This window comes from Geotrypetes seraphini, chromosome 11 (genome assembly GCF_902459505.1).
Source record: "Geotrypetes seraphini chromosome 11, aGeoSer1.1, whole genome shotgun sequence".
NCBI classification, from domain to species: domain Eukaryota; kingdom Metazoa; phylum Chordata; class Amphibia; order Gymnophiona; family Dermophiidae; genus Geotrypetes; species Geotrypetes seraphini.
Genome location: NC_047094.1, coordinates 89037860 through 89052992, shown reverse-complemented (window position 1 = coordinate 89052992; position 15133 = coordinate 89037860). Strand labels below are relative to the sequence as shown.

The window sequence follows — 15133 nt, the reverse complement described above, 5'->3', positions numbered from 1 at the left end:
ATCCTTTATCAAAGAGATAAGTTTGGTGTTCTTTATCTCCACCTGCTGGTGAATGAACATAGCCCATTTGTTTGGATTCATCTGTTAGTGATCACAGGGAATTTGATTTTTAAGATGAAAAATTTGGAGAAAACATAGGCAAAATCCGATCTGGAACTGCTCTTTACCTGGCACACCATTAGAGATTATGATGGTTTCTCCTTTTAGATCTCGATTTGCAGAGCTGGAGGAAGGAAGTAGTGGATCAATATCATGCAGCATAAGCCCCAAAACGCATGGTGGTTGAGAGGACAGAACCCGAGATGTATACAGTTCCTCCTGTGGTAAAACTGAAGTCTTGGACAGTAGCAAATTTTCACTAGATGCAAATTCCTGAGATAAGAATAAAGTGCAAGTTACTTAACTTCTCTCTTGTTTTAAACTAGAACAGTATTCTACATTTTAGAGCCATAAAAACTTCAGCGTTGTGAGACAAGACCTGCTGTTTGATAGGCGTGGCCAAGAAGCTTCTTTTGCAGCCTAATCTTAGGCAACAAACAATAACAAAAATATATTTCTAAAATGACCGGTGTTAGTCTCTAAGGAGAGAACATGCCATAGGCTTAGTAATCAAGAAACACTTAAACCAAGTAGAAATGTTCACTGTGTAAAAGTAGTCAATATATTAATTCATGTAGCATGAAAAATAAGATTAAGTAGGTTTAAAAAGAATACTAGAGAGGAATCCAATATGTTAAGAGTTCATTGTTGTAAGCAACTAAGGACAATCATCTAATATAATAAAATGGTAAGCCGCGCATGCGCACTTCCTATGCGTGCGTCCGTTTTCCGTGAGCTGTAGCACACATAGGCAGTGCGCATGCGCGGCTTACGGTCGGCCTCAAGTGACATGCGCGCCCTTCCCTGCTCTCCACCGCTGCCGGCCGCTAGCACCCCCTGCCCTCTCCGTCGCCTCCCGGCTCCAGCGGCGTAGGCAGCACTGTAAACACGCTGCTTCGCGCCCTTCTCTGCCGATTTCCTCTGCCGCATCTCTGATGACATCTTCGGAGACAGACGCGGCAGAGAAAATCGCCAGTAGAAGGCCGCGAAGCAGCATGTTTAAAGTGCTGCCTACGCGGCTGGAGTCCCGAGGTTTATCGGCAGTGGGAGGGTCAGGAGCAGGCCGGATCGATAACGGCAGTAAAAGAAGGGGGAGGGGCCGAACGGAGCAGGGAAGATAAGGTAAGAAAAGGGAAAGGGGGAGTGGGGGAAAATGCTGCTTCTCCTTCTACACAGGAAAGGGGGGGATAGGAGGGAAATGCTGTTGTTGCTGCATAGGGAAGTGGGATGGAAATGCTGCTGCACAGGGAAATGGGGAAAAATGACAGACAGACAGCGGGAGGGAGGGAGACAGAAAGAAAGAAAGACACAGGGGCAGGGAGAGGGACAGAAAGACAGACAGAGAAAGGGGGCCAGAGAGAGAGTCAGCGGGAGAGGGAAAGGGGGCTGCATTGGGGGGAGGGGTGTGCTTGGGGCAAACAGCTTTGCTCTGGGGGGAAGACAGAAGGGGCCATGGAGAGACAGGGAGAGGGATAGGGGGCTGCTTTGGGGGGAGGGGTGTGCTGGGGGGAGACAGAAGGGGCCATGGAGAGATAGGGAAAGGGGACAGACAGCTTTGCTCTGGGAGGGAAGACAGAAGAGGGCCATGGAGAGATATTTGGGAGGGGGTGCTGGGGGCAGACAGCTTTGCTCAGGGGGGAGGGGGAGACAGAAGGATACAGACAGCGGCCAAGGCGAGAGAGATAAAGAAACACAGACAGACACATCTATTCTAGCACCCGTTAATGTAACGGGCTTAAAGACTAGTTATGCAATAAAGTAGTAGTCATAATACAGGATTAATGGACTATCAATATTTTTCTGTGCTCCTAACAATCATTGCCCATCTTAAGATTCAACTTGTAATTTTGGGTAACATGGGAAGATTAGGTACTTACCTCGATAATCTTCTTTCTAGTAAATAGGCACATCATTCTTGAACACTTGAGTAGTCAATACCTGGTCTTGAGATCCTTTGTAGAGAGTCTCATTTACATTTTTCCGGTCTGCCTCCCTTCACTCTAGGCTGTCCTGCAAGTCCTCAGTTCGTATCAAAGCAGATGTCAGCCCTACAATAGATTGTATAGGCTTAGCTGGTAGATAGTAGAAGGCTAGAAAGCAATGTTACTTACCGTAACAGTTGTTATCCAGGGACAGCAGGCAGCTATTCTCACTAGTGGGTGATGTCATCAGACAGAGCCCGATACGGACGTCTCACAAGCACGTATTGCTTGTAGAAACTTAAAAGTTTCGAGATGCCCGCACCGCGCATGCGCCGGTGCCTTCCCGCCCGGAGAGCCGGGCGTGTCTCCTCAGTTCAGGTAGCTAGCCTGAGAAGCCAACCCAGGGGAGGTGGGTGGGACGTGAGAATAGCTGCCTGCTGTCCCTGGATAATAACTGTTACGGTAAGTAACATTGCTTTATCCCAGGACAAGCAGGCAGGTATTCTCACTAGTGGGTGACCTCCAAGATAACCTCAGTGGGATGGAGGGGGAGTTGGCGACTTAAGAGAATAAATTTTTCAACACTGTTTGGCCAAACTGTCCATCCCGTCTGGAGAAAGTATCCAGACAATAATGTGAGGTGAAGGTGTGAACCGAGGACCAAGTGGCAGCCTTACAAATCTCCTCAATTGGTGTTGATCTGAGGAATGCTACTGAGGCTGCCATTGCTCTGACCTTATGGGCTGTGACCTTACAAGGAAGTGATAATCCAGCCTGGGCATAGCAGAAAGAGATACAAGCCGCCATCCAATTGGAGATGGTGCGCTTTGATACGGGTCTTCCTAACTTATTAGGATCGAAGGAGACAAAAAGTTGGGGGGTGGTTCTGTGTGGCTTGGTACGATCCAGGTAGAAAGCCAAAGCACGTTTACAGTCTAGAGTGTGAAGGGCCGATTCTCCGTGGTGAGAATGGGGCTTAGGAAAGAATACTGGAAGTACGATGGATTGGTTGAGATGAAATTCGGAGACCACTTTAGGCAGGAATTTCGGGTGAGTGCGGAGGACCACCTTGTCGTGATGAAATACTGTGAATGGTGGGTCCGCCATCAATGCCTGGAGTTCGCTGACTCTGCGAGCAGACGTAAGGGCTACAAGAAAAAGCACTTTCCAGGTGAGATACTTAAGAGGAGCCCTGTTGAGTGGTTCAAACGGGGGCTTCATGAGATGGGAAAGGACTACGTTGAGATCCCAAACTACTGGTGGTGGTTTGAGAGGAGGGTTAACATGAAAGAGCCCTTTCATAAATCTGGCGACCACCGGATGGGCCGAGAGGGGTTTCCCTTGTAGAGGCTGGTGGAAAGCTGCAATAGTGCTCAGGTGGACTCGTATGGATGTAGACTTGAGCCCAGATTGAGATAGGTGTAGGAGATAGTCCAGCACGGAGGATAAGGAAGCTCGCTGAGGTTCCTTTGATTTAGAAACACACCATGAGGAGAATCTAGTCCATTTCTGGGAGTAGCATTGTCGAGTGGCGGGCTTCCTGGAAGCCTCCAAGATCTCCCTCACTTCTTGTGAGAATTGGTGAGGGGTTACGTTGAGAGGAACCAAGCTGTCAGGTGGAGAGACTGCAGGTTGGGATGAAGCAGTGATCCTTGATGTTGAGTAAGTAGTGAAGGAAACACTGGAAGTGGTACAGGTTCCCTGCTGCTGAGTTGAAGTAGAAGGGAGAACCAAGGTTGTCTGGGCCACCGAGGAGCTATTAGGATCATGGTGGCCTGTTCGAGATTCAGCTTGACCAGAGTCTTCTGGATCAGCGGGAATGGTGGGAACGCATATAGAAATCGTTTCCCCCAGTCCAGTAGAAAAGCATCTGCCTCGAGGCGATGAGGAGTGTAGATCCTGGAGCAAAACTGAGGCAGTTTGGAGTTGTGGGGAGCCGCAAAGAGGTCTATCTGAGGCGTCCCCCACTGTGTGAAGATTTGGTGAAGGGGGCTGGAATGGAGAGTCCATTCGTGAGGTTGTAGAAGACGACTTAGGTTGTCTGCTAAGACGTTGTTCTTCCCCTGAATGTAGACAGCTCTGAGGAAGGCGTTGTGGCGAACCGCCCAGTCCCAGATTCGTAGAGCTTCCTGGCAAAGGAGGGCCGAGCCCGTGCCTCCTTGCTTGTTGATATAATACATGGCGGCCTGGTTGTCTGTGCGAATGAGGATCACCATGTTGTGAAGTAGGTGTTGGAAAGCTTGGAGAGCATTGAAGATGGGTCTGAGCTCCAGTAGATTGATTTGATGTAGCCTGTCTGCACTGGTCCAGAATCCTTGGGTGCGGAGACCATCCAGGTGGGCCCCCCATGCATAGTTCGACGAATCGGTTGTGAGAACTTTCTGATGGGGGGGAGAGTGCAACAGCAAACCTCTGGATAGATTCGAAGAGGTCATCCACCAAAGTAGAGACTGCCGAAGAGCAGGTGTGACTACGATGTGTTTGGTTAGTGGATCGGACGTCTGATTCCACTGTGATGCCAGGGTCCACTGGGGGATTCTGAGATGGAGTCTGGCAAAGGGTGTCACATGTACTGTGGAGGCCATGTGGCCCAGGAGCACCATCAGTTGTCTCGCCGGTAGAGTTTGGCGAGTAGACACCGACTGGCAGAGATAAAGAAGAGCCTCCATGCGTTGCAGGGGCAGGAATGCTAGGAGTCGACTGGTGTCCAGGACTGCCCCGATGAAGGGGAGGGACTGGGTGGGTTGTAGGTGGGACTTGGAAAAGTTGATCTCGAAGCCCAAGTTCTGGAGGAGGTAGGTTGTAGCCGAGACCGCCGAAGTGACCTCTGGGGCTGACGGGGCCTTGATGAGCCAGTCGTCGAGGTATGGGAACACCTGTAGACCCCTGTCCCGGAGTGCCGCGGCCACTACCACCAGGCACTTTGTGAAGACTCTGGGGGACGAAGAGAGGCCGAATGGTAGCACTCGATACTGTAGATGCAGATTTCCCACCCGAAATCTGAGGAACTTTCGGGAGGCCGGGTGAATGGGGATGTGAGTGTAGGCCTCCTTGAGATCCAGGGAGCATAACCAGTCGTTCTGCTCGAGGAGGGGGTATAGAGAAGCCAGAGTCAGCATACGAAACTTCTCTTTGACCAGAAATTTGTTGAGGGCCCGAAGGTCCAGAATGGGTCGCAGGTCGCCCGTTTTCTTCGGGACGAGGAAGTACCGGGAGTAAAACCCTCGGTTCAATTGGTCTGACGGGACCGGCTCGACGGCCCGAAGCTGAAGTAAGGTTTGGACTTCCTGAAGAAGAAGGGCGGTCTGTGTCGAGCTTGAAGGATACTCTCTTGGAGGATGGTCCGGGGGGACCCGATGGAAGTGAAGAGAGTATCCGTCTCTTATGATGGTAAGGACCCATAGGTCCGTGGTTATGGCCTCCCATCGATGGTAGAAAAGATGGAGGCGGCCCCCTATGGGAGAGGCTGAGGGGTGCAGAACGGTGTCGGTTATGCTCCCCGGAAGGGAGTCAAAAGGGCTGGGTAGCCTTAGGTGCAGCCGGCGGCTGGGGTTTTTGCTGAGACTTCTGGGGAGGTTGTCTCTTCGCAGGTTGTCTCGCAGCAGGCGTTTGTCGGGGCATGTAACGCCGCTGGTAAATCAGGGGTGGCCTGGAAGGTCGAGACTGTTGAGGTTTGGGTTTGGGCCGCAGGATGGATTGAAAGGATTTTTCGTGATCCGACAGCTTCTTGGTAACAGTTTCGATAGACTCATCGAACAGATCAGCTCCCGCACATGGTACGTTGGCGAGTCTGTCTTGGAGGTTGGGATCCATATCGATTGTACGGAGCCATGCCAGGCGGCGCATGGCTACCGCGCTTGCGGCAGCACGTGCCGAGAGTTCGAATGCATCGAAGGAGGATTGCATCAGCTGGAGGCGTAACTGGGAGAGGGAGAATACCACTTCCTCGAACTCGAATCGAGCTTGGGTGTCTATGAAAGGAGTGAACTTGCGGAGCACAGGCAAGAAGAACTCCAGATAGGAAGAGAAAAAGAAATTGTAGTTCAGCACCCGTGACGCCATCATGGAGTTTTGGTAGAATTTTCTACCAAATTTGTCCATCGTTCTCCCCTCTCGGCCCGGCGGTACAGAGGCGTAGACCTGAGAGGGATGAGAGCGTTTAAGAGAGGACTCGACCAGTAGGGATTGGTGAGAGAGTTGAGGGCCTTCGAACCCTTTGTGGTGCACGATGCGGTATCGAGCATCGAGTTTGCTGGGAATCGCCGGTATGGAGTACGGTGTTTCGAAACACTGCATGAAGGTCTGATCCAGCAATTTATGCAGAGGGAGCCGAAGCGACTCCGTTGGAGGGTTAGGTAAGTGCATGGTGTCCAGATACTCTTTGGAGTATCGGGAGCCCGTGTCAAGAGTCACATCCAGATCATCCGCCATTTGTCGGAGGAATGATGAGAAAGACAATTGATCCGCCAGCGTCGGTTTGTGAGACGGGCTGGAGGAGGAAGAGGCCTCCGGGTCCATGGACATCGGGGAATGGCAAGGAGAGTCGGGTACGGGTGTTTCCTCGTACTCCGGTCCCTCCGGTGGGGATACCTCTGATGAGGGGTATCCCATACGTTGCAGTTTTTTCTGCGGTGACACCTCCGAGTGGCGTGAAGAGTGCCAGGATGAGTGTCTGGATCGATGTCCCTCTCGGTGGCGGGACGGAGATCGGGATCGTCTGTGCATCGCATGGTCTCCCGAGGCCCCCAAGTGATGGATAGGGCTGGAGGCGGTGGATCGTAACAGGGGTTGCGATGCGGGTTCTTGCGATGCTACCCAAGTCTGGTAAGGAGTGCGGAAGAACTCTTCCTGACTATGCCCAGGGCTTTGATTATCGATCGGAGGTCTGGTCCCATGTTGGCACGGAGGCGTAATGGGCTCTAATGGCGGCATATCAGTGAGCGAGGCTTGCCGCATGGGTATCGCCGCCCTCCCCCGTTCGTCGTCGGTTGTCGAGGTCGAACGGCGTGGGGGAGGGGGAGGGGGCGGACCGCCCCTTTGGACCGGTACCGGGAGGTCACCCTGTATGGCAGCGATGAGCCCGGGTCCGATGGTCTGCATGAGCTCAACAAATTGAGCTTCCAGCATGGACCGTAGCGAAGCCGATAGGGAGGGATCCGCACCGAAAGGGGGTCCTGCTGCACGGACATCACGTTCCTTCGAGGTCGAGTGCTTCTGCTTGGTAGCTTTCGGCACTTTGATGACCACTGGTGGTACTGTGGAAGGAAGAGGTACCTGAACCGAGGAGACCGGGGCAGGCACCGACGTCGAGCTCGTGGATGGTGTCGGGATGAACGATGCCGGTTTCACCACACTCGATGCAGGAGGGGTCGATACCGGTTTCGCACGAACCGGGGAGGTATCAGATGAAGTGGAGGCTGAAGGATCCTTGGCTGCGTCCATCTTGAACATCGACTCCCACAGTAGGCAACGCCGTTTGAATGAGCGTGCCGTAAGGGTAGAGCAAGGCCTGCACGATTTCGGAATGTGGTCAGGACCAAGACACTGCAAACAGCGTCGGTGCGGGTCCGTGAGTGAAATCGCGCGTTGGCACTTGCTGCACTTTTTAAACCCGGTGATTGGCCGGGACATAGGCCGGAAAATCTCCGCCGCGAGGTCGAAGCCAGTAGGCCTGAGCCACGTGGTCGGCCCGTTCGACCCGCCGGAGGAAATAATCTTTTTTTTTTTTTTTTTTTACTGAAAAAGAAATGTACTACAATTAAAATAAAAGAAAGCGAAAAACGCGGACAAGGAAGGCAAATTTAACTGAATTCAGCTAGCGCATGATGAAGTTGAACTTCTCAGCTCCGCGGAAAGAAAAGAACTGAGGAGACACGCCCGGCTCTCCGGGCGGGAAGGCACCGGCGCATGCGCGGTGCGGGCATCTCGAAACTTTTAAGTTTCTACAAGCAACACGTGCTTGTGAGACGTCCGTATCGGGCTCTGTCTGATGACATCACCCACTAGTGAGAATACCTGCCTGCTTGTCCTGGGATAATGTAGACTATAAGTGGGGGTGGTGGTATTCTAGACCTCCCTTAAGTGCCTTCTATTAATTGTTTGCTTTTTTCTTTTTCTTCACGGCCCTCAGAGATGCCACCAAGGGTTCAATACATGATCATGACCCCTGGCTTTATGCACCCAATCGTCACCGGGTCGATATAGATGTAAAACTAGTTAAGTCTTACAGTGTTTTCTTATATTTTCTTCAAAAATTTGCAGCTTAAATTTAATATAATAAATATTTTATAAGAAGTATTTGAATCAATACTTAGCTTAACCGGGATGATGGTTGACAAGGGATAAATAAGCCAACACGTTTCACCCGTAAAGGGGGTTTCCTCAGGGCTACAATCCCTTACTAATACTGGCTTCTCACGACGTGTTTACCTCCAGAATGCAGGTCCTGGAGCGAGCAAACCAGCAGCTTGCTGACCATGTGGAGGATCACGAAAACAAAGCAAGGAGTCCCTTCCTAGAACATCTCCGAGGGGATTCAGTTTCCTGGATCGTGCAGTATTGCTGGGAAAGAAAGTGGTGCTTCACTGTTGGATTTCTTCGGACACTCCTACACTTGCCCATTGGCATGTTTTGATGTTACAGCACGCCTCCATGGAACACCTGCATTTTTCATCATGGGATACAGTATTGGGGAAAGCGTTTTGTTCTTGTTGGGAGCCATTCTGGAATACCTTGACACCCAGAGCCCGAAGTCACTTACTGAATGTTTGATCTCCACTGGAATACGACACATTGGACTGGAATATTTCTATTATAATTGGTGAACTACTGTTGTTGGGGGGGGGTGACAGGGATGGGAGTGGTTATGGACTGAAATGTTGTACTCATTTTGCTCACTTTCATTGAACTTTGCGTTCCTGTATTTTGTTATGTTTGGAAATTTAATAAAATATACATTTCAAAAAAAAAAAAACAAAAAAAAACAACAAACCAAGCAAGGAGAAACAACCTTCGGGCAGTGGGACTAACGGACTCGGTAAAGGAAGGGGATTTACGCTCTTTCTTAGAAACCTGGCTGCCAACAGCTCTTCCTTTGGGGGATGGCACCTCTCAGGCGATACTGGAGCGTGCTCACCGACTTGGACAACGCAGAGATACCGACAACAGACCTCGTCCCGTCATCATGTGCTTCCTTAATTACATGGAGAAAGATGGTATTGCGTAAGTACCGGGAATGTAAACAACTGACTTATGAGAATCATCCGGTATCACTATTTCAAGACTTCTCAGCGGCCGTAGCAGCTCAGCGGTGGGAGATGGCTCCTTACTGCTCCACACTTTACAAGAGGGGTCTTCGGGTGGTTCTGCAGTACCTGGCCAAGGTGCGGCTTCATTATCAAGGAAAAAGCCTATTCTTTGTCAAGCTGCAGGAATTGGGCACTTTTATTCAATCTTTGCCTCCAGCGAGTGCTGCGGCCCCCTGAGGGATGCTGTCTGGATGCTGCACGGAGCTTCTGGAGGGTTGTTACCTCGTTGGACTTTCCTTGGGAGGCTGGCAGTGGTAGCAGCTGTGGCGAATTCCTCCACCTTGGGATGTTTATGTTGTTGGACTGGGGCATGCCTGGTTTCTTCTGGTTCTCTGGTGTCCCAATTTTTGGACCGACATGCCCTTCTTAGAACTATGTATTGGGAAGTGGGGGGCAGTGGATTTCGGGGTTTGGTGTGTGCAGGTGTGGCAGTTTTAGTAGCCTGCTTGTTTTTTGGGGTTGGTTTTTTTGAGGGGGGGTTATTTTTTGGAGCCTGCTTGTTTTGGGTTAAGTAGTAATTTGGTGTCAGAGTGCTGTATTTTTCCATCTTTTTCCTTTTCTTTTACCTTCTTTTATTTTCTGCTTCCTAGTGGAGTGGGCTCTCGGGGGGGGGGGGGACACTGGGTTGTGATTGTTTTTGGATGAGTAATGTAGAGGGGGAGGGAGGGATTTTCCTATATTCTGTCTCTGCTTTTTCTGTGTATTGTGTGTATGAAGGAATGCATGCCGGAGTGTGAGTGTTGAGGGGGGGCCTGGGAGATGGGGGGATATTGCTTGACTGTTCTGGATTCACATGGCAGGGGATGCGAGTTGTGCTGTATCAGGAGGGAGGGGGGTCTGGCTGGGGGACCTCTGTACCTTCGTGTGTTTTCCTAATTTGGCCTATCCAAATACTACTGTTCTTTGACTAAATTTAAGCTGATCTCTCTGAATGTGGATGGTATTCATTCTCCTGTGAAGCACTCCAAAATTTTGTCACAGTTACGCAAACTTCAGGCGGATATTGTCTATTTACAGGAAACACACCTCACTATGCCAGAGCATGCCAAGCTGAAAAGGGGATGGATGGGTGGGGGAGGTGTGGGCCTCATCTTTCAATGGGAGAAAGAGGGGCATAGCTATCCTAGCACATAAAAAACTCCCCTTGCACATCCACAAGGTCATCTCAGACCCTAATGGCAGATATGTGGTACTGGTGGGGGAACTTTGGGCCACGCCGGTGGTGTTATGCACTGTGTACGCACCCAATGTTTACCAACATAGTTTCTACACTGAACTGGTGGTGCGGCTGGCAGCTTATCGTTCTCACAAGATTCTCATTGGGGGGGGATTTTAATTTTGTGGCAGAACACCACCTACATCAGCGGATACACAGCATGATTTTAGAGGAGTGAATTTCTTGATGCACCAACTGGGAGTAGTAGATGCACGGCGTCTTCTCCATCCGAAGATTTTTCCCATCCTCACAATATGTATACCAGGCTTTATTATCTGCTTCCCTCGCAGGGCCTTCTGTCTCAGGTGGCAGATGCTAGTATTGAAGAGTTGTCGGTCTCTGATCATTTCCCGTTCTCTCTTACATTACATCTTCTCAATAGGGATCAGGATACGGTCTGGAAGATGCCCCCACATTTATACCAGGACCAGGAGTTTCACTCATATCTTTGCCTTAAATTTCAGGATTATTTGCAGGATAACTCGCCAAAGGATGTATTACCAACAATTTACTGGGAAGCTGCGAAGGCGGTTCTCAGGGGAGAGTGTGGCGCAGTGGTTAAAACTACAGCCTCAGCACCCTGAGGTTGTGGGTTCAAACCCACACTGCTCCTTGTAACCCTGGGCAAGTCACTTAATCGCCCCCAATTCCCCAGGTACGTTAGATAGATTGTGAGCCCACCGGGACAGAAAGGGAAAAATGCTTGACTACCTGAATAAGTTCATGTAAACTGTTCTGAGCTCCCCTGTGAGAACAGTATAGAAAATTGAATAAATAAATAAATATCATTTCCTATGCAGACCAGCGGTGCAAGGCTCGGGACCGCGCGCTTCTACAATTCTCTCAGGAGCTTCAAACTCTCCATAGAGCTCATATTACTCGATTGGATGAGGTCACCAAGAGGGTTTTACAACTTCACTTTAAAGTACTATATGGACTAGCCCCTAAATACATAACTGACCTTTTCTCCTTCTCAGCCAACAGACACAAGAGAAGCTCACTTTCGAACTTCATTTCCCCCACCAGTTAGAGGTTGTAAACTGAAAAAACACCATGAACACCTTCTCTCACATCAAGAAGCATTATGGGGTAAAGATCTAGAACAATTGCTTTCGCCCACTACTTATGAGGAATTTAGGAAGCGCCTAAAAACATACCTGTTCCTGAAGTATCTAGACAACTGACCCGCACATCTCTCTCTCCTCATGGTTTTCTTGACCTATTAATCACTTTCTTCCACCTCTCTTTAAGTTCAATTAATTTGTACCTTCGTTTAATCTTTTGTAAACCGCATAGAACTTCACGGTACTGCGGTATATAAACTGTTATTATTATTGATGTAATATTGACCACTCGTGTGGAACAGGATATCTATTTTCAGAGGTATAAACTGTATCAGTGGGAAGGGAAAACTGGAAAGTTGTTAGCGAATCTGGTTCGGCCACCCAGGAAGCAGCAGCTCATTGGGGGTATCTGAGATGCGCAGGGTATCCGACACACTGCTTTGGAGAAGATAGCAGATCAATTTGTAAGGTTTTACACTTCTCTCTATAGTGCAGGTATGGTTGATGTTACTCAGCGGGTGGACTTCTTCCAGGACTTACAGCTACCCGCCTTGACTAAGGAGCAGCTGGAGGCTTTGAATCGGCCTATCGACACTGAAGAGATCCAGTTGGCCATTCAGCAGTTAACCCTCGCTAAGTCCCCAGGCCCAGACGGTATGGGACTGGAGTTTTATAAAATCTTAACGATATGGTTTTAAAGCCTTTGCAGGGGATGTTTGCAGATGCTTCGGAGCAGGGAAATCCAGGTAGGGTCAATCTAGCCCAGTGGTCTCAAACTCGCGGCCCGCCAGGTACTATTTTGAGGCCCTCTGTATGTTTGTCATAATCACAAAATTAAAATAAAACAGTTTCTTGATCATATGTCTCTTTAGCTATAAATTACAATGTTATTATTAACCTTTTCCTATCGTGTGTCCCAGCTGACGGGACATTCCAAAAATGTTGCCATCGTATGTCCCATAGCATGGGACATACAGTACACAACAGGAACACAAAATATTTGAATTTACAGACTTATGACTTATTTACATTATGTTTACAATAGCCGTAAATGATAACAGTGAATAATACAAAACTTTGCTAAAATAATTATGATTGGAACCAGTGTAATGCAAAATTTATTACGATAGGAAAAGGTTAAGACTTAGCCAAAAGGAAAGATTTATAAACTATAAAGAGTTTTACCTCATGCAAAATTGTAAGACATTAACTATTTTTTCTGCGGCCCTCCAAGTACCTACAAATCCAAAATGTGGCTCTGGAAAGGGTTTGAGTTTGAGACCACTGATCTAGCCCATATCATACTTCTTCCTAAACCTGGCAAGGATGCTGAACTCCCTGGGTCATATAGACTCATTTCCCACCAAGATGTTAAATTGATGGCGGCCATTATGGTTAAACGTCTGAATAATTATTTACCAGCGTTAATTGGGGAAGATCAGGTGGGCTTTGTGTCTGGGAGATCCGCCTCAAAGAATTTGTGTAAAGCTCTTCTGGCACTTCGGGTTTCTAAAGGGTAATCGGATCGAGCGGTGCTGGCTAGTCTGGACATTGAAAAGGCTTTTGATAGTGTTTTATGGCCACACTTATTTTGGATGCTTGAAATCTTTGTCATTTCTAGCAGATTTGTAGAATGGGTTCGGGCCCTATACTTTGAGCAGCGGGCTCAATTGCTGATCAATGGCAAGTTGAGCGAGTCTTTTGCTTCATGCAGAAGCACTAGACAAGGGTGTCCTCTTTTTTCCCTTGTTATTTGTTTTGGTCCTTAAGCCCCTGGCGGCGCGTATTCGACAAGATCCCACCTTAGAAGGTATCTTGGTTGCTTCGCAGGAACTGCGGTTAAGCCTGTTTGCTGATGATATGCTTTTGTATGTCCAGCACACCAATGTAAAACTTCCAAAGTTTTTGCACTCGGTGCAGATCTCTGGCACATTTTCCGGTCTTTTAGTGAAATGTAGTAACTCTGACGTCTTGCCATTGAGTGGAAGGGGATTGAATTTTGGCACGTGACTTTGCCTATTACACCCATGCGGCACGCTCTTAAATACCTTGGAATCTATTTAAATCCCTTGGCCCCTGAAATGTACAAGCAGAATATCACCTGGGTTCTTGCACATATTAAATTGTTATGTCAATCTTGGATGGACCCTCCCTTTGTCATTACTTGGCCGAGTAGCCTTATTGAAAATGATGTTGATGCCAAAAATCTTATACCCCTTACAAGTGCTCCCTATTTGGATTAAGCGTAGGGATGAATTGGAGTTTAAGGCCACCATTCGCTGATTTTTGTGGCGTAACAAACCGGCTAGGATAGGTTATGCTAAGCTTGTGCTGAGCCCTGAATTGGGTACCTGATCTTTGGACCTATAATGTTGCTGCATTGTTGAGAGGGGTGCATGAATCTCTTTTGGATGAACAGAAATTCTTTCCTATGGATTTATTAAAAGCCTGGTGCCAACCCTATGGGTTTTTCAATCTTATGCATGTTCAGGCTGGAACTTCCTTTGCTTGTAAGGCGCAACTTGAGCTCCTAAAGCCCTTTCGGGCTGCTTGGGACTGGTGGAGACAGCGGCAGGGCAGATCCGGGGGGGGGGGGGGGGGGCATCTCCGCTATTGGGGCTTGTGGGTGACCCGGAATTTGTGCCGGGGTTGAGCTTCTCCCTTTTTCATCTTTGGCGACTAAGGGCTGTAGGATTATACGGGACCTCTTAGCCTTGGGGAGGGAGAGTTTCCATCCTTTGATCAGGTTGGCAATAAGTGGGACTTACTCGCCTCCCACTTCTGGGCGTACTTGCAAGCTCGTCTTTACTGTGCTAAGTTATGGGCCACCTGGGGGGCTCAGGCGGAGGGTACTAAATTAGAGAAATATTTTGGTCTGTTGCCGGGTGCCATGAATACTCTTTCTATGTGTTATAAAATTACTAATGAACTTGTGGAGACCGTTGGTGTGGCTCAAACATCCGGACAGTGGAAGAGTGAGTTGAATCAGTCCTTGGACCTTCAGTGTTTTCAAGCTATCTTTCAAGTGGGCTGGGGATTTTTAAGGCAGTGGAACACTTGCACCAGGATTATTTGACCAGGATCCGTGGTTGTCGAATGGGACACTGGGAGGACCCCCTCTGTCTTTGCTGCAAATCTGCAGCTAGTACATTTTTACATGCCTTCCTGGAGTGCCCAAAATTGACCCTGTGGACTGGAACAATTCATACTGTGGAACAGATAGCGAACATATCGCTTCCTTGGGATTATCTGACTCTTACTGGAGGATCAATGCCTCTTGCTGGCCTATCATGTTTCGCTACCAGTACATAGGTTTCTGGCTATCACCTTTTTGGTGGTAGTTAAGGTTATCCTGAAGTACTGGCTGGAGGAGAGTGAACCTCCATTATCCCTGTGGGTGCAGTTGCTGAAACAGGCTGCTAGATTGGAGCTGGATCTAGGAGGCCTACAGGAGGGTGGAAAAACGGGACCATCAGCACACAGCTAGGAACCAACAGATGAGAGCCAGAAACCACCAGACACCGG

At 48.9% G+C, this 15133-nt stretch overlaps 1 protein-coding gene across 5 annotated transcripts in view; it reads right to left on the bottom strand.

Annotated features, from left to right (window-relative positions):
• Positions 1–15133, bottom strand: part of DIDO1 (death inducer-obliterator 1) — a 679850-nt gene that overhangs the window by 537917 nt on the left and 126800 nt on the right. For 3 of the 5 annotated variants that reach the window (XM_033963660.1, XM_033963661.1, XM_033963659.1), the window contains one exon: positions 168–372. The exons of the other annotated variants lie outside the window; for them this stretch is intronic. In XM_033963660.1, coding sequence (XP_033819551.1) covers positions 168–372 — 205 coding nt within the window. The remainder of the gene's footprint in view (positions 1–167; positions 373–15133) is intronic. 5 annotated transcript variants of the gene reach the window in all.